General features: G+C 36.2%; 1 protein-coding gene across 1 annotated transcript; it reads right to left on the bottom strand.

The window, feature by feature from the left end:
- Positions 1–10191: 10191 nt before the first annotated feature.
- Positions 10192–11881, bottom strand: LOC145062740 (allene oxide synthase 3-like). Its single transcript, XM_079010332.1, has one exon. It carries the CDS (start codon positions 11829–11831, stop codon positions 10386–10388), a length of 1446 nt encoding a protein of 481 aa, XP_078866458.1. The 5' UTR covers positions 11832–11881; the 3' UTR covers positions 10192–10385.
- Positions 11882–20033: the final 8152 nt, after the last annotated feature.

Here is a 20033-nt window from a genome sequence, read left to right as displayed (position 1 = left end):
AAGTACAGGTATTACTGTACACTTTCGGTTTTGGTATTTATGACTACACATCATTTGAAACCACATTTATAACTTTAAGTATAGACAATACTTGTTATTTTCTCGGTCCTGAGACTTAGGACTACATATACCTAAAGTATTAACAAACATAAGAATTTGCGGGAACTTCATTTAATTCAAGCGCGTTTATGTCAATTTAAACACATATCATTTTCCTTTAGTAAGAGAGGTTACTTATACATTTTGGTCGTCGGTTATAAGACTACATTACATAAATTTTATAAAGAAAATATCGGATTTTCTGAATACATATCGTATCGTTTTTACAAGGAAAACGGTTTACTTCTCCAATAAAATCTCTTATGAACTCACCAACCTTTGTGTTGACACTTTTCAAAACTACTTGTATTCTCAGGAATTCAGTGAAAACAGGAAACCAACAACGTTTTGAGGATGGGACGATAAATCGTCAAACAGTTCATTTTGTTTCATAATGTAATTGATTCGAATCATGTAAACATATACTTTGGTGTAACTTTTTCAATTATATTTATGATGGTTGTATTTACTTTGAGCACTATTATACTCGTTGTTGTGATACTCTACATGAAGTCCTCCACCCCTGGACGTTTCCGCCATCCTTGGTTTGGGGGTGTGACAGATTGGTATCAGAGCATTGTTTATAGTGAACTCAGTATATCGAACCACATAAGATATACAAACTATAAATGCATTGGGACTAGAGTCTCTGATTTTATGTTTTCAAAACAACTATACTTTTAGAAATAAGTAGTTTCTTATTAAAAGTATACATGCATGCATACATACTAGGGTCAACATCGTTCTAGAACAAAACAAAAGTAATGATTGTTGGATATCACAGGTAAGCTCGGGGATGTATGGTCAGTCTTGGGAGTGGCATAGCCTGATCAACTATGCTCGTCCGAGGAGTGATTAGCACATGCCCAAGAATGGTTGTGATATGGCAACAAGTCTAAAAACTTACCAACACTACCACAATGAAATACCATAGGGGTATTTGGTGTTATTATAATTACTTATCTAAGAACTAAATAGATCTTTATCAATAGGTCAATAATTGCTTAGTGGATACATTAAAATTATATGTATCCAGGACGTCATAGACTTAGAATCTGTGGATCTTTGCTTTACTTCCTGTTCTCGTTGGATTGGGGATTTAGAGTTAGGGTCGCTTATTCGAAGGTCTATCCTGTCCCAAATACATATGACTAGTATGCACTAAACAATGTATTGAAGTACCTGATAAAGATCATCTTATAATTATCTAATTAGTACATCTACTTAGTTATTTCTTATATCCCCATTTTCTCGCGAAGATATCATGGCTGGATTTCATCCCCACGACGACCCGTACTACCCTAACCACAACGATACAGAATGGCTCGGAGAGGAGCCAGAGAATGATCACCCAATCCCTGTGGATGGTCACCAAGCTGAAGGTCTTGCTGACGGTTGTGACTCTGAACCTGAAATGGTGAACCTATCCTCGATGACCCGCATTCCAAATCCCAATCCTCGACCGGCTTTTCAAGGCCCGATGCCTCCTTGGGTAGAGTGCTTGGAAATCTGGAGCGAAGAGCAAGACCAACCTATGTCGTTCGATGGAGATCGAAGCTCCTACAACATAAACGAAGGAACCCCAGCAGATAGAATTTTTCCAATCCTGGTCCGTAGAGTTGCCCGAGACGAGATTCAGGGCAGAACAACTCTCCATAGTATCGCAGAGGTTGATGCAAATGCAAGAACACATACAATCCGCACCAATCACCTTGAGCACTCGTGAAAAGTCTGAGGAAGACTATGAAACCCTGCCGCAAGCACTGACTGAAACACGAACCGATGTCATAAAACTCCGAGTACGCCAGAGGGTGTACGAAAGGCACATGTTTGATATGGAGCGGCAGCTAGCTGAACTGAGAGATCACAAGAAAAATGACCGTCGCCAGTAGTAGATGCCTTACTTCAATTCATGTTAAAAAGGAATCGTTTTTCCTATCTATGCCCTATGTGGCATTCCCTATGAAACTATCTTGTACTATAGGTACCTTTAGTGAGGCCTTTAGGCGGCCAAGACACTCCTGCTTCGATATGATGTAAGACCCTCTACCAGGTCAATTTTCCCTAATTTCTTACATCTTAAACATCAATGACGTATCAATCAGCCGAATTCTATGTCACCTTTTTGTTCGAACACTCCCATCATGCTTCCATAGGAGCCTGCCTAAAACCCACTCTATTCAAGTTGTAAGACTAGAGTAATTTAGCTCTGGAATCGTTCCTGATCTTCTCTCCAAGGTTGGATCATGTTATTCACCAACCAATGGAACCCGGTTTCAAACAACAAACATCAAAAGATCACTACCTGAACTTACTTCTACTCTGTATTAGGATTGCATCATAGGGATGCAGGTCAAATCTTCGAGAACATGCTCCAATTGGTCATAATAAGGACCTAGCATGGGTCAACTATAAGGCTCCACTTGGATGCAGAACTACTAAAAATTCATGGGTTACCATATAAAGACTCCCGTTATGAATTGTTTTCAGAACGCCCTTAACGACCAAATTACGTTACAAATCAATATAAGATAAAACTTAGTTAGAAACTCGCGACGTATAGCCATTCTAAAAACTCATTATCATCTCACCCTTAAACATTTTGTTGAGAAGTTCCTTCATCATAGGCTTATGAGTGCGATCATGCCAGAACTAATGCACTGGGTCCCATCAAAACTCCTCAGCTAAGCGTGTTTGGACACACATGATTCTAAGATGGGTAAAGCTTGACGCCCGTATGAAACCTACCCCTACCCACTACTGTAACTCCATTTCCAGAATGTTAGCGGAAACACTAGGAATAGTACAGTAACGTGCAAAAATTTATATGAGTAAATATAAATCGTTAGGATGCCCTTAAGATAATCCTTTCCACTAACGAAGATGTTTTTCCATCGTGAAACAGAGCTATGTCTTCACCAAGAGGCAACCAACCAACTAGCAAAGCGCCAACTCTGCAGATAGACGCTACTACTTTTCAGGCTGCAGTCACGGCAGCCGTGGCAGCCATCATGGCACAGTTCAATGCTAACAACGCCAGCAGAAATGGAAGCGGTGCTGACAATACAGATAGTGGTAATATTCAGGAACACCAACGGGTGTCCGCCAGCGAAAATACCTCAGGACACAAACCTACGAACAAGAAGAGAAAGTTTTGGAACATGAAAGAGCGCCACCAATCTCAAAGATCCACTAAAAGACAACAACCTATGGCCACCCCCACCATCACAACAGCAGTCACGACACATGCCTCAACACTAGCCACGGGGTCTGCCACCCAAACGTCGGCCAGACCATATGAGGGATCACTCCCAGAGTGTGACAAGTGCGGATTCCATCACACAGGAGCTTGCCGAATTTTACAATGTGATAACTGCAACAGGAAAGGACACACTGCCCGTTTCTGTAGGACCCCGACTCAGCATCTCCCTTCAATCACCAGCACCAGGGCGGACCCAGTATGCTACTTATGCGGTGAAATGGGACACTTCAAGATAGAGTGTCCAACCGAGAAGAATGACGGAGGAGCCGGAGGAATGTAACAAACGAACCGGCAGGATCAGTAGGAAACCCTATTAGGACTTTTGTAATGTTTCCAACGACAAAAACGTTTAAGTACCATATGTTTGTAATGAAATTGTTATGCTTGCTAAAGTCATCGTCTTTCTAAAAGTAGTTAAAATACTCTCTCGTTTAAATCAAACCAAATACATTCATATATGATCTTAGGATCACTACCTGTAAGATGTGATGACTTTGTACATACATCGGGGTTAATTATAATCAAAATACTGAAGTCTTGAAACAAATAATTTCATCCCGACTCCTAATCCGTGTCTAGTAGTAAGAACCGAGTGGGGCCACCCACTCGACGATTCCCCAACATCAGATCACATACGACGTTCGTATACCATTTGGTCATAGGGAGACCTGTCAGGAATCACGGTATCAAGTATCATTACTGATTATCGAAACACACCCACTGCCAGTGCTAGACACTGTGGTATAAATCATCTACAATAATGATAACATCAAACGAAAGGAATCATCCTGAAAGGAAACACAAGATACTCTATCACTCTAGTGATCTCTTCTTGCGAATACAGCTTAGCTAGTTTTATCAAAAAAAAAAAAAAAGATATTGCTGTCGTCATCCAATTTTCATTGATATAGCCCTCATCTTCCCGATTTAACGTCTACAAAAGGACCTTTCACCTAACCCCCCTCAAACATCAAAACATTCGTCTCTCATAAACATCCAGCACGGACCTCCGGGTCATCTCTCGTTGTGGAACTCCCAAAACACGCATCAGAGGAGTGTTATACTTCCCGAAACCTTATCACAAGTGCTTACAGGAGACCTTTGGGAATGTCACGCATGTAGCAGACAAGGTCCAAGCACAGAAGCTTGGGAAAGATATGGTACGAGTTCTGCCATGAACTTCGGGCCAAGGTTGCCCAGGAGGGCGAGTAAATGTCCTACCATCTAAGAAGGCCTAATCGTGTAAACCAAACCCACATGCTTCCTACCGAGCTACAAGAACTCTTAGGTCAAACCTGTCGAACTACTCAACAATAAAATTGAAGAACCAAGCTTTTCACCCTGGAAAGCTCTGTTCTTATTCTTCAAATAGAAAGGCAAATTGCTCATAGTTCCATTAACTTCAGAGGCCCTGACAATATCTCCAGTAGAAACCTTTACTATCTGCCTCACATAAACGAATAGGCCGACCAACCACAAGGAACGAGGTACCCTTTAGGAATCGGACCTGAGATCTGAATATCACCAGTCGCGAGTATTGGAAAAAGGATGTCCGAGGACAACCCTCCAAATTCGATGCGGACGCTGCAAGTCCGTAGTGATACCCCTCGGATAGGACCAACCCGTTCGCAGTATTCATAGGATGTGTCATTCCTACTAGGATCAGTTCATCGTTATCGTTGTAAGTGACTTGCTTATCTACCCTCGTAGTAAGAAGGATTACTAAGTTATTTGTTATGATTTCCTCACTTATACATTCCCCAGTTATATATAACGAATACCTGGTAGATAATAGAATGTGAGAATTCTGACTTAGTTTATTTTCCTCGTTGGGATGTGAAACTGAAGTAGAATCACACATTTTACTATCCGCCCAGTATTGGTTATATCATAATGTGTATAAGCTAAGTTTTCGTGTATAATAACTCATCTCTTAGTCAGAATCAAAATAATGTAGAGCCGACCTTAGTCATTTACAAACTCCTTGCCTAAATTCAAATTTCGGGACGAAATTCCCTCTAACGGGGGGATGATGTGACAACCGTCAATTTTCAGTCAAGTCAAAGTCAACTAAAGTCAACAAGTCAAACCGGTCAACTCAATTTACCGTGAGTACTAGATTTTACGTTATGGAATTTCTAAACAACTCTTTATTCTAATAAGAGATCATAAATCGAAAAGTGCGTTCATCTAGATCTCCTTAACCTAAAACGGTGGTACATGGAGAGCCAAACCGATAAAACAATGTTACATACTCATCGGGAGTATGCAAGATCCTTAAACAAGGCTTAACGGGGTTTACGGACCTTGCAGTGCGTAGCCGGACACTCAAAAAGGTCACCAATGAAACCTCTCTCAATCGTTTTCACTCCATCTCTTCGTATCAGAAATCTATCCCAAATCTCTCTAAGTATGTGAAATCTCTCCCAAATCTCTCTTTGTATGAGAAATCTCTCCAAGAATGTCAAATCTCTCCCAAATCTCTCTAAGAATGTGAAATCTCTTCCAAATATCTCTTTGTATGTGAAATCTCCCCAAGTATGTCAAATCTCTCCCAAATCTCTCTAAGTATGTGAAATCTCTCCCAAATATCTCTTTGTATGTGAAATCTCTCCAAGAATGTCAAATCTCTCCCAAATCTCTCTAAGTATGTGAAATCTCTCCCAAATCTCTCTTTGTATGAGAAATCTCTCCAAGAATGTCAAATCTCTCCCAAATCTCTCTGAGTATGTGGAATCTCTCTCAAATCTCTCTCGAAATCTCTCCCCAACTTTCTATAATCACTCGGGGCATCCCGACCCTCGAATTAGGCGAAAATAGCCCAAAAACGGAAGTCTACGCGAAAAACGGACTTAAGGAACCGAAACCTCTCGTAGGAACCGAACCCTCCGAACCGAAGGTACTGTTCATGAACCGAACCGAGAGTACTGTTCATCCTAGCCGAACCTCGCATAAAAGGAAGAACCGAACCCGAAGGTACTGTTCATTACTGTTCACTACAGTCCGTTCGGTTCTGGCTTCTCTTCGGACCGAACCTTCTGACCTTCGCTTCTGACTTCTCTTCGGACCGAGCCTTCGGACGAACCCTCGCCTTCGCTCCTTCTTCTGGCTCGCGCCTTCGCTTCCGAACCATACACCCTCCTGACCGAACCTCGGCCTAGGACCGAGAGGTCTCGCTGGGAAGCTCATTTTTCTCCCGGTTTTCGCGTAGTTTTGCGTTTAAGGCCCGTTTTTAATTATTTTAACGCGGGGTTTTCACCCAAAATCATATTTTAACATAATAAACCCTAAATATTCACAATTTAATCATAAATTCATAAAAATCTCTATTTAAATAATAAAAGCAAGTGGGTAAAAGTACAAATAGGAGGAGTGTTGACTTTGCTTTACTTTATGACACAAGCAACCACTCCCACACCCACTCTATGACCAGCCATACCTCCCCACCTTACCTAGGTCACATCAATGTCCTTTCCACTCAATCATCACTCCTTCCCACGTTTTTGAGAGCTGGATATTCATCCTCTCTCCTCATTTTCTCTCATTTGCTCTCATTTCACAAGAAGATCAAACTCTTTTCTCTCTCACTTTCTCTCTCTAGAAATTCGAGATTCAAGGGCTGATCTTGAGTTTTTCCTCCACATTTGGTAAGCATAATCCATTTCCTTTATGATTATCTCAATTATTTCCACTCAAATCATGGATATCTTACACAAACTCCATTATATTTGTGTTAGAGCTTCGAATCTTCAAGGGATTCTTCAAGTGTTCTTGGGTTGAACACTTCTCTTCTTCAACACTTATCTACTGAAATCACACAAGGTGAGTTCATACCCCTACATTTTTATGTTTTCTTAAGTTTTTAGGGGGGGAATACAAGCTAAATCACCAAGAACATAACTAAAATTTTCTAACAGCTTTCATCAGAAAAGTTGGACTCCATTCACGGACTGTTTTGGACCACTTAAACATTTTAGTTTTCAAAACTGTTTTAGGTGTAAGTAGTTCCAGTTCTTAGCTTTAAAATGACTACTTGCACATCTCCATACGATTTTTCTACAATTTATGGCGATTTTTACAAAACTGCCTATCATTTCAAACACCAATCCGGACCAGTCTGTGATTATGGACTTTTTCACCTAAGTTGCAGGTCATTAAAAATCATGATAAAAATTATGAGTAAACTAGACACATTTTGGGAACTCTCAGAATTTACGGATTTAGTTTTCGACTTCGTATGATTTTTCTATGGCTTTTCTAAAACAGTGCAGGAAGGTCTAATTTAGTTAACATCATATAATTTTCATAACACTTTGTATTATGTTGAGCAAAGTGTATAATAATAAATTCTAAGTATTGAATGTGTTTCTTTGAAAATTTTATCATCATAAACTGAAAATAAGTCATTCATGATAAGATTTATTCATTCATTTAGAACACGTATATAAACTATAATAAGCATAGTTTAATGGATTTCGTAATCCTAACGCTTTTTCATAAAAGAGTTCTTATATATTACAAACATTTTGGATAAAACTATAATAGGTATAGTTTATGATACATCACATAACACACACGTACAAAAAGGGTACATTCATACAGAAAGGTTTTACACTCCCGCACACGACTTGTAAACTTGTTAACCTAAATTGTGAGACAATCTCTTTCCGTACTTCCGAGTGCGGGATATAAAATCCTGTTAGTTATAATCAGAGTCTCCTGGAGGGAGAACGTGATAGTTGTGTATAGATCTATATTGGGTTTGACACCCCACACCTTGCTGCTAGCTACAGTTGGACCTGCAGGTCTACGGGTGACAAATGTCATTTCAGTTTTACGACGCCTGAGAAACGTCGTGGCAGGTTCATTTAGTCTTAAGTATGATTATAGCGGCTCACATAAGGATATAACAATACATAAAGTTTACGGGATTTTTATAAAACTTAAAAGGGTTTTATGTCGATTTTAAAATCACTTCTTATCTCAATAAGTACAGGTATTACTGTACACTTTCGGTTTTGGTATTTATGACTACACATCATTTGAAACCACATTTATAACTTTAAGTATAGACAATACTTGTTATTTTCTCGGTCCTGAGACTTAGGACTACATATACCTAAAGTATTAACAAACATAAGAATTTGCGGGAACTTCATTTAATTCAAGCGCGTTTATGTCAATTTAAACACATATCATTTTCCTTTAGTAAGAGAGGTTACTTATACATTTTGGTCGTCGGTTATAAGACTACATTACATAAATTTTATAAAGAAAATATCGGATTTTCTGAATACATATCGTATCGTTTTTACAAGGAAAACGGTTTACTTCTCCAATAAAATCTCTTATGAACTCACCAACCTTTGTGTTGACACTTTTCAAAACTACTTGTATTCTCAGGAATTCAGTGAAAACAGGAAACCAACAACGTTTTGAGGATGGGACGATAAATCGTCAAACAGTTCATTTTGTTTCATAATGTAATTGATTCGAATCATGTAAACATATACTTTGGTGTAACTTTTTCAATTATATTTATGATGGTTGTATTTACTTTGAGCACTATTATACTCGTTGTTGTGATACTCTACATGAAGTCCTCCACCCCTGGACGTTTCCGCCATCCTTGGTTTGGGGGTGTGACAAGATCTGTAAAAGTCAAATCGAACATTTCTCTTGGATCCTTGAGTGGTTTCCGACATTGAAAATATGTAAACAACATCTTCAGTAGTAGAAGGTGAAGAAAATTTTGACAGTATTTATAAAGAATTCTATCACTAATGATGCCAAAAATTAGACAAAATAAAAATCAAAATTAAGCCAGAGAGAGAATGGTGATGACTGAAGAAGACAAAAAGTCTAAATTAAGAAAAAAATAGTGTTGGAAGCAGGGTTTAGATCAGGAAGAGAACAATCTTTCATGACACATTAACATGTGAATTGATCAAATCAAAACATGTAGATCAACAAAGAAATTAAACCTGTAAATGGTGGCAGGGTTGGAAGCAACATCGGTATATAATGGTGGTGATCGATTTAACTAAAAAAACGTATCAGTAATGAAAAGAATCACACCATAGGGTTTTAGAGAAAACATCACCGAAAGCTGATTAGGCGGCTGCTTTTTCGAATTCACATCCACGGATAATTACTTTGCTGATTTATTGGATCGTTTTGAAATTTGGATTCCTGATTTTGAGGGACACCATGTGTCTATGAAGGAAGGAAGAAGAATTGAGCGGGAAAACAAAGATTTGCGGTGAAAGAAAAGAAGGTATAATAGGTTTAGGGTTTTAATTGTGGGTGAGATAATAAACGGTGAAAAATGAGGGAATTAATTCAAATTTAAAAAATTGAATAAAATATTTTAATTTGGAAGAGCGAGATTGAAGGACATAATTAAAGGTATCAAATTTGGAAACTCGTATATGAGAAATTTAAAGGTAGAAAAATTAAGATGGGAAAAAAGTGCCATGTGGCAACGATTTTGTATATTTATTGTAGAAAAGAAATAAAGGGTATTTTGGACAATTCAGTTTAATAAAAATAGCAAGAAAAATTGATTTGGGAGGCTTGGAAAATAACACGTGACAAAAATCTACTTATTTATTAGATTAGGGGATATATTTATAACCCATATTGTATATGCATTTTTCACCGATAACAAAAATTATTAAGAGCAAATTTATCTTCAATAATTCACATCTAGAATAGATACATGATCAAATGCCAACTTACTAAATCAAATACAAAGCTACAATACGCATCACAACATAAATCAAAAAACATTATTGAACGTTTTACAAATTTATAAATATACAACGTAATAAAACAAAAAATGGTTATGCTTATTCTTTTATGTGATAAAAAATGTTCAAATGCTTGTATATATTTTATGATAAACTCTAAAACAGGATTAACTTCTATGACAAGATTGATTTTTTAATCCGTCGACTAAAAATTAGTCATAAAGCTAACCTTGTGTTAGAATTCATCTTAATTTTTTATGTGCTTAAAAAAATCAAGTCGCCTTCGTAAACGATGTGATCTTCACAGATGCACCCAGCGCCACTTTTCCGATCTCCACCGTGAATGTATCATACCGGAGAAAAAACTCCACCAGCATTATCCTGCTGCAAAGCACCACCAGATCCTTAGCCGGACATTGCTTGTTATCCGCCGTGGGATTCTCGGTTTCCCTACCATTTGACCAATATACATACTTAAGCAACTTCTCTCCATCTCCGATGAATCTATCTGCTTTAAACTCCTCAGGATTACTGAACACCTCCGGATCCTTAGTAGCCAATGGCTGAAATCCAAATATTATCTCTCCTTTTTTGATTTCAAACGCTCCGTCGTGGCTCTCCACCACCAGGTCCTCTTTTGCAGATGCGTACTGGTATGGCACCGGTGGCTGTATCCTCAACGCCTCGTAAACAGCCGACTTCATCAACGGCATTCTTTCCAAGGCGGAGAAGGTTACGTCACCTTCTTCCTTCACGACAGTTCTGATCTCCTCCGCAAGGCGCTGGTGTAAACTCTCTCCGGCAGTTCCTATCCACTTGATCAGACTCGGAAACAAGACTTTCATCCCCCCAAAAGCGTTGAATCCCGCTAGGAAAACCAAGTTATGGCAAGCTTCTTCACGTTTGATTCCAGAGCTCTCAGCTTCATCAAGTAGCGAAGTCGCAGATTCGTAAACTGCTTTATACAACTTCTTGTATCCGGGCTTCGCGATGAAAAACGGTAACGGGATTGTATGGATGATATCGTCGATGAAGTTTGGCAAGTATTTAAGTCCTAACGTTCCCAATGGTGCTAGCTGAAGTGCTAACCATGTGTCTGTATATCCTGAACCTTTCGACTTCAGCTTCGTCTCCGAAGGATGAACGCCGGTGAGAAGACGGAAAACGAAGTCAAACGCCATGTTATCGCTATTGGTGTTGAAATCCGCTGTTTTCTCGTCGGAGATCTCGGTTTCCAGGTTTAAGAAAAGATCCGACAAGCTATTCCGGAGGTATGGAATGAACTTCTTGTGAGACGAAGCAAGGAAGCTCAGGAAGAAGGATTTGAGTGCATGGTGGGTAGGTTCAGACGGATCAAGGAAAGCACAGACGCGGTAACCACCGAAGAAGGCGGTTGACGGCATGTAAGTGCCGTCGAGAAGGTTCTTCTTTTCGACTTTGGAGGTGTCAAAGAGAATTGGGAAGCTTTTGGAATCAAGAACAGCGACGACTTTGGAGTTGGAAGAGATGAAGGGGCCTGGTGGCATGTTTGTACGGAAGACAGTGGATTTGTATTTTGCGATTCGGGTTCTGAAGAATTCATCTTCACCTTGGTTGTAAAAGTAATCGTATCTGTCTTTAATGGGACCAAAGAATGGTAGGCCATAATCGCCGGGGATATCTCGTAATGGGAGGTTTTCCGGTGACGCCATGGATTGGTTGAATGATGAAGAAGTCATGACAAAAGACTGCGTCTTGAATATAAAGTTTAGAACGTGAGAAATAGAGTAGAATGGATGTTAATATATAGAGATACAGGTTCGATTTTTTAGAACTAAATGGATTTGTATTACGTGGACAAAGAAATTATAAATTGAGTTAGCGTGAATCATTATTGACTCGCCTATTCATACGCTAATGTATGTATAATATATAAAATTAGATTTGACATTTTCATTTTGGGAATATAAGATTATTGATCTTAGCTGTTTAAATAAGATTCTTGATGTTGTGACCACGTTGCCTATAAACATTGTAGCTGTAATCTCTCATTCATCTAAATCATTAAGATTTGATTTACTTAGGACTAGCCATTTAGCAAAGTAGGTGTTTCTAACAAAAAGAAGTTTCGAATTCAATCTCAGATATGTAGTACTAATTAACCGTTTTAAAATATATAAAAAAAATTGATTTAGTCATACTGTTTATTGATATATCTCGAGGTCAACATGTTGTATATTTACGTTATCTTGTTTTGAATGTAAACTTTTATAAAATGTAGTTAAGGTTTTAAGTTATAGCCTAACGAGTAATGTTGATGTGAATACTTTCAAACTTTTCAACTTAACATGTATTCAATGAATCTCGTACGAAAATGCATGCATTGTTATTAAATAATAAAATTATTATTATTATTATTACTATAATTAGAGTAATAATAATAGCAATATCTGTATTATATAACATATATATTCAAATATTCAGGATAACAAATATAAAAGAAGATTCAGCCTAGTGGTGAGCGGCTATGTTTGTTGTTCGAAACCTCTTGTCTCTTTTTTTTCAAATAAGTCAATGATATATGAAGAGTCATTGCCACCTTAGCGTTCTTGTCAGCAAAAACGTACAATCAACGTCTATATGAAGAGTCATTGCCTCCTCAGCGTTCTTGTCAGCAAAAACATACAATTAGCGCCTATATTTCATGTTGTTTCTTCTTTTTTCAAATAAGTCAAGGATATGTGAAGAGTCATTGCCACCTCAGCGTTCTTGTCAGCAAAAACGTACAATCAACGCCTATGTGAAGAATCATTGCCACCTCAACGTTCTTGTCATAAAAAACATACAATCAGCGCCTATGTGAAGAGTCATTGCTACCTCAGCGTTCTTGTCAGCAAAAACGTACAATCAACGCCTATGTGTCACCCCATCTATTCTAGTCACCGGCAAGTTACCGGAAAACCTCTTAAAAGGGCAAAAGTGTAAAAATTAAAGAAAGTATTCGGCTTTAATGAACCTTAAATACCTAAAAGGGTAAAACCAAACATTTCCTAAAAACTTTGGGGCTTTTGTGTCATTAACACTTTTTTTATTGATAGACTTTTCCTTTTATCAAGGTCGACTAATAAGGGTTTGGGGTATGGGAGGATTCTCACATGTGACAAGTTGATATGACAGACATGTCAGCTAGTGAACACTGCCTTAGTGGCGGCGAGTAGGCGTGATGTGGAGTTGGGTAGTTTTATGTGTGTTCACGAGAGATTTAATTGGCTAAAACTTTTTTTGATCGTTTTGCTTGACCGTTGGTTTATATACAGTGCCGGCCCATAGGCCTGGGCAAGCTGGGCGACTGCCCCGAGCCCCAAAATGGTAAAGGGCACCATATTTATACATGTTTTTGGGTTATATCGGTGGCATCCCAAATTTTTTAAGCCTTATGTACTAGTTTGGGCCCAATATTATCAGTTATGAAGCACCTATCCAAATCCAATTGAAAAGGCGAGAGTAAGTAGGCATGTACAAAAAAACCGGTTCAGGAACCGAACCGGTCTCTGAACCGGAAACCGGTTTAGGCCTGAACCGGTTCAATCAAGAACCGAACCGCATGTGAACCGATCCGACCAATTCGCCCATTTTCACTTTGAGACCGGTTTTTTTTATCCGGTTTTTGAACCGGTTTTGAACCGGTGATGATCCGGTTTTCCGAACCGGTTTTGAAATGTTACCATTTTTTTGTCTTTTCCTAACGGCTATATAGCCGTTTGAGGCTGTTAAGGACCCGAATTTGGCTCTTTTTTGACCATATTAACCATTCCTTATAGTATATATATCTATTAGATGTTTAGGTCTCCACTTTACCTTAACCATTCCTCAAAAAACCTCTCTTAGTTCAAAAAACCATCTTAATTCAAACAATGGATTCGGCTTCCATTGGTGTTGGAGATTCATCAAACAATCCTACCGTTGTTAGCATCAAAGAAACAAATAGAAATCCGGCTATTTGGTGCAACTATGATTTGTGTGTAATGTCGAACGGTACAAAAAGAGCGCGATGCAAGAAATGTGGTGCATTTTTTAATGAAGAAGGGAATTCGACATTGAAAACTCATATGAACAAAAGATGCCCTGCGGTGAAATTTGGGCCGGGACATAATCAAACAACAATGGCGAATGATGCAACATTGTGGAGTTACGATTTGAGTAAAGTTCGGGATAGGATGGCGAAGTTCGTGATTCAAGAATGTTTGTCTTTTGACCACTTCGACAACAAACGATTGACTTCACTCATCCAAGATACTCTCCAACCATGATATTGCCATGTGAGTCGTACTTCTATTAGACGTGATTGTATTGAAATGTGGAAACTTGCAAAAAATGAATTGATTTTAGGATTTCAATCTTTAGAAACCGGTGTGAATTTAACTTGTGATGTTTGGACGGCTCCTCACGGTTCACCGGATGCGTACCTTTGTGTTACCGCTCATTGGATTAATCCAACTAATTGGGTAATGATGAAGCGTACGATTACGTTTGACTTGTTTGAGTACCCGCACACCGGTAGAAATTTATTTAAAATTTTAGATTGTGTGATCAAAACTTATAAACTTGAAGGAAAGATTTTTTCTATATCTTTTGATAATGCTTCAAACAACACCGTCGCGGTTGGACAACTAAAACTAAAATATAAACCAATTTGCGATGGTGTTTTTTTTCATAGTCGATGTGTTGCACATATCATTAATTTGGTTGTGCAAGATGGACTAACTAGCATTGAAACTATAAAAGATGGTTTCAAAGACATGCTAAAAGATAATTTTAGTTCTAGTAACGCTCGGTATCATAATTATATGCAATTTTGTGTCGATGCGAATGCCCTCTTTTTAGGTCCGAATTGGGAAAATAATACCCGATGGAACTCCACTTGCAAAATGTTTGAATATGTCTTACGTCAAAAAGATACTTTAAAAATGTTCCATGACAACCTTGCGGACCGTAATAAGGTTACGGCTTATCCGGAATCAAGTTGGGATACTATCAAACTTGTTACGGACATGCTTGATGTTTTTAAAAAAGCAACTACTTTTTTATCGAGTGTTTATTATCCTACAAGTTGTTTAGTTTTAAACCAAATTTTTTTAATGTGTGCGAAAATAAATGAGTTTGAAATGAGGAGCACAATGTTTGCTAATATGATGAAACCGATGAAAGCAAAGTTAAAAAAATATTTTCAAGAAATGCCTCCCATTATTACTTGTTCCGCCGCTTTGAATCCGGCTCTAAATGTTGGGGGTTGAGACTTTAATTGAAAATATTTGTTACGATTTGGGTTTAATTGATGATGACATGGATTATGCATCAAAGGAAGTTTCAAAATTTAACAAAGTTTTTCAAAATTTGTTTGAAGTTTATTTAACAAAATATGGTTCAACAAACATTCATGACATGATGCAAAATACGGGGGCATCCGGATCCACTTCTCACCAAAATAACGAAACAATTAGGCTTTATAATACTTTGAGGAATGAAAATTCCAAACGAGCTCGGTCTAACACCCCAAGTAGCGAGCTCGGGAGGTACATTGGTTCCGATTTCTTGTCTCAAATGAGTATTCAAGAGTTTGAAAATTTTGATATCTTGGCTTGGTGGAAAGGAAAGGAAACCCAATTTCCGATTCTAGCCGCTATGGCCCGTGATCTACTAAGCTCCCAAGCTTCTACGGTAGCTTCGGAATCGGCTTTTTCTGTTAGTGGCAGGGTAATATCACCAAGAAGAACAAAACTAACCCCTTTGTCGGTGGAAGTGTGCATTTGCTTGAAATGCTACCTTGATGGCGTGGAAAGGATACAAGACATTGAAGTACTAGAAGGCACATCGTTGCATGCCGAAGCACGAGTACATGAGGAAGAAGTAGCAATGGGATTGTCGGTGCCACTCACCCTAGAAGAGATCGAGTATGAGAGAGGATTACGCAACGACATGGCGGATGACGAATAAAAAAACAAAAACAAAAAAAAATATGGATGTTTTGTGATTTTATGTTTGAAGATGTATTAGTTTGACAATTTGGATGTTTTGTGTTTTTATGTTTGAAGTTGTATTATGTATTTCCAATATAAAAAAAAACAAAAAAAATGAAAAAAAGATTGAAAATTGCTCCAAAAAATGTGTTGATTCATGTTGAACAATTTTTTACATACATTATGTTTTACTACATATACACAAACATCAAATTTAAAACCAAAAAAAAAAAGTTAATACACAAACATCAAATTTAAAACCAAAAAAAAAAAGTTAATACATAAAAAGATATGTATATTATTAAACAAGAAAAAAAAAACCTTTTGGACATGGTCCATATGGACGTGTATGTTATGTGTATGTATATATGTAAGGCTTATAAGCCTTTGCCTTCCCAATCCCCCAAACCACCTACTCTGAAGCCATTTTTTTTTTTTTCTTCAAGACAATCTAGTGCTTTATACTCTAAACAAAAAAAAAAAAAAAAAAAAAAAAAAAAAAAAAAAAAACCATTTCTATTTTACACTAATTAGCCAAAAAAAAAAATTAGAAAAGCTTATTTGCGTCGAACCGGTTTTGAACCGTTTTTGGACCGGTTTTTGAACCTATTTTTGAACCGGTTTTCAGAACCGGTTTTTGCTGAACCGGTTTATATATGTTCGGATATTTTTGGGACTGAACCGGTTTGGAACCGAACCGGTTTTCTGAACCGGTCCGGTTCATAAAAAAAACCGGTTTTTGCATGCCTAAGAGTAAGTGTGCGGCATGCCTAGTGCCTACTGACCTACTTCGGTTCCGACTTCCAAGGCCATTTTAATCTCTTCAATTTTTGGCTTTCGCTTGAACCGCTTCCATGGAAAACCCAAACGACACCATTGTCCATCTCTCCCAATGCCAATGCCTTAACGGTTAGTTCATATTCTTCAATTTCCAGATCAAGTTAATCAGTTCTTCTCCTCTTTTTGATTCTCTGAATTCACCACCCAATACTCAATACTATTTCTTTCTCTTCTAATTTATGATTTCATTTTTCCAGAAACAATAGTAGCTACAATCGAGATTAGTGGAAATTGGATTTCTTTTGATAGTTGAGACTCGAGACTCGAGATTAACTACAAAACCAAATGGATTTCTTTTAATCTTTCAGAATCGAAAGTTTTTATTTGTGTAAGTCTGTAATTTCTAAATCAGTGGACTTGATTTTGTTTTTTTCATTAAAAATATGTTGGATGTATACTGCAATGGACTGTGATTTTGTATATTCATTTCTGATTCTGCAACTACAAAATCGATCTATGGATATTGATTTATTGTAATAGAAATAGAGTTTTCAGATTTCATTTTTTTTTATTAAGAATATGCAAAATCGATTTGTTTATGAATCATTGTTCATGACTGAAATATAATTTTCTGATTTCAATTTTGTATGGGTCATTGCTTAATTCGATTTCTCTTTTTAACTATATTTTAAACCTCAATATTTCTCATTTCTTTTGGGCTGCTGAAGGATTATTATTTTATTAATAGCCAAGATGCAAGACTAAGACTCTAAAAGAGCAGCTAAGTAGATTCTCTTTTTTCATTTTTTTTGTTAATCAGTTTTTTTTTAATAATTCAAAATTTCTGAATTTTAAAGATGATTTTGTTTTAATTTGATATCTCTATTTTCTAATCATCAAATGTCTCATTTCTATTTTGAGCTCAATTGAATTAGTCAATTAGGATATAAGCAACCAAGAGAGAGTTGAAGCCTGATGTGCAAGTAGTCTCTTCTTACTTTATTTTGTTTATTTGTTTATTTATTTATTTATATATTTATATGTGTTATTGATTGTTGATCTGTTATCTTTATTGCTATCAGTTAAAAATCTCTCTTAGAAAATACAATATAATGAAGCTCAAAAAGGATCCATGTAAGTTTGTAAAAAAGTTAAAATTTTCTTATGTACAAGATAACGTTATCTTCAGTTTTTATTTGCTATTTATATGTATTAGGGTTCAAAATATGTTCTAGCTTTTTTATTTTGTTGTTTTAAATTAATAGTTGCTAGGTGTTTAGTTTCTGGGGCTTGTCCTAAAACTTTTTTTTACAAGCGGGGAGTCCCCGACCTTAAAATTGTATTATTTTTAATTAATAAAAAATTACAAATTTGCCATCGTCCTTTACGCGAGAACAGATCCGAACCATCTAGTTTTTAAGATGTGTGACTATAATTAATTGTTATTTTTCTAATTATTAATACAATTAAAATTTAAAATTTCATTTAAAGAAAATTATAAAGGGTATTAAGGTAAATAAAATTCCACATATATATATATATATATATATATATATATATATATATATATAATGTCAACAGAAAAATAAAAAAGATAAAATAATTATTTTAAATGGGTAGTAGTATGATAGTGAATATATATATATATATATATATATATATATATATATATATATATATATATATATATATATATATACTAACTTATAAAAGAAATCCTACTATTTCTATAAATAGATCCAATTAAATAATATTATTTTTTTAAGACGTTCAACTCTCTAAGCGTAAAGTACAACTAATCATAAATAAAATAATATTAAATTTTAATTTGATTACCTTTGAAATCTTATCTCTTCCAAAAATTTGACCCGATCTCTTATCAAATTAAAATAAAACAAATAATCCATTATATAGGCTCTTTTATTTGTAATTTTTTTAAGTTTTATTTATTATTTATGCCCTGTAATCAAAATTGACGCATCAGTTGTAAAATCAAATACTTTGTTTAATATTAAGAAAAAATATATATGTATGATTTATGACTAATAGAAAATTAGTATTCCATTTGTTATGCATGTTCCATTAAATATGGTTGTATTAATTTTATTATTTTTCGGTTTAAAACTTTAGATAGTAAAGTGGATAATAGGATATATCCGTTTAGACTTATCTGTATCAAGCAAACCGGGTTGTTAAGATTAACTTTGATTCTCCATTTTATTAACTTTATCAATACCAATAAAGGTATAAGCAAGTCACTTCGTATGGATGTGTCCTGATTTCTAAAATGAAGGACTATAAACGTACACTACACACGAAAATATTTATTTTCTTTTGTATTGCGAGGGTTACATTTATTTGTTGTCGTAAAACCGATCGATAACAATATGCATATGTTTTGTGTTACTTGAAATCTAACATGTTTCTGTATAGAACTTATTGCCGAATGAGAAACTATTTTTCGCCGCCGCTTTGCGCGGGTCTACGGCTAGTGTGTGTATATATATATATATATATATATATATATATATATATATATATATATATATATATATATATATATATATATGAACATGTAATGGGTTACTCACTTTTCTAATAGAGATGCAAAGATCATAACCCTAAGCGGCTACCAAAGGGCTTGTAGCCCAGCGGTATTAGGTGGTGTCTTCCCTCTTTGAGGTTAAGGGTTTAAGTCCCGTCGTGGACATAGGTGGAATAGGTGTTTGTTAGCTTAGGAGTAGATTAGATTTGCCGGTTAAAAAAAAAAATAACTAAGCCTAGCATCAGCTTAATGGGCTCGGACATGGTTATACGACAATACTAGTTAAAAGAATTACCCAAATTAATCCGTTCATGACTTAGTATGGGATACACTTAAGTCCAAGGCCCATTTGGTAATCTTATAAGCTAAGGCCCATTATAATCTTAGACGTTAAGTCCGAGGTTTTTTTTTTTTTATTATTATTATTTTTTTAAAGACAATCTCATTTATTTGATTCATGGATATTATCACGTTTCACTTCGATCATTTTTTTTTCTTTTTTTTAATAATAAAGTTATTTTAGTTTAAAAAATTTAATATTAATAAATAACTAACAAGGAAGCCCATACAACGAATGGGTGACCTTTTTTTATTTATTT

The sequence above is a fragment of the Lactuca serriola genome, chromosome 7, assembly GCF_051521515.1.
Source record: "Lactuca serriola cultivar US96UC23 chromosome 7, Lser_US96UC23_V15, whole genome shotgun sequence".
NCBI classification, from domain to species: domain Eukaryota; kingdom Viridiplantae; phylum Streptophyta; class Magnoliopsida; order Asterales; family Asteraceae; genus Lactuca; species Lactuca serriola.
Note: the sequence above shows the minus strand (reverse complement) of the source record. Positions and strands in the feature narration are given on the sequence as shown.

Coding starts and splice junctions, on each gene's coding strand:
- LOC145062740 (XM_079010332.1), bottom strand. CDS start 11,831: ATGACTTCTTCATCATTCAACCAATCCATGGCGTCACCGGAAAACCTC.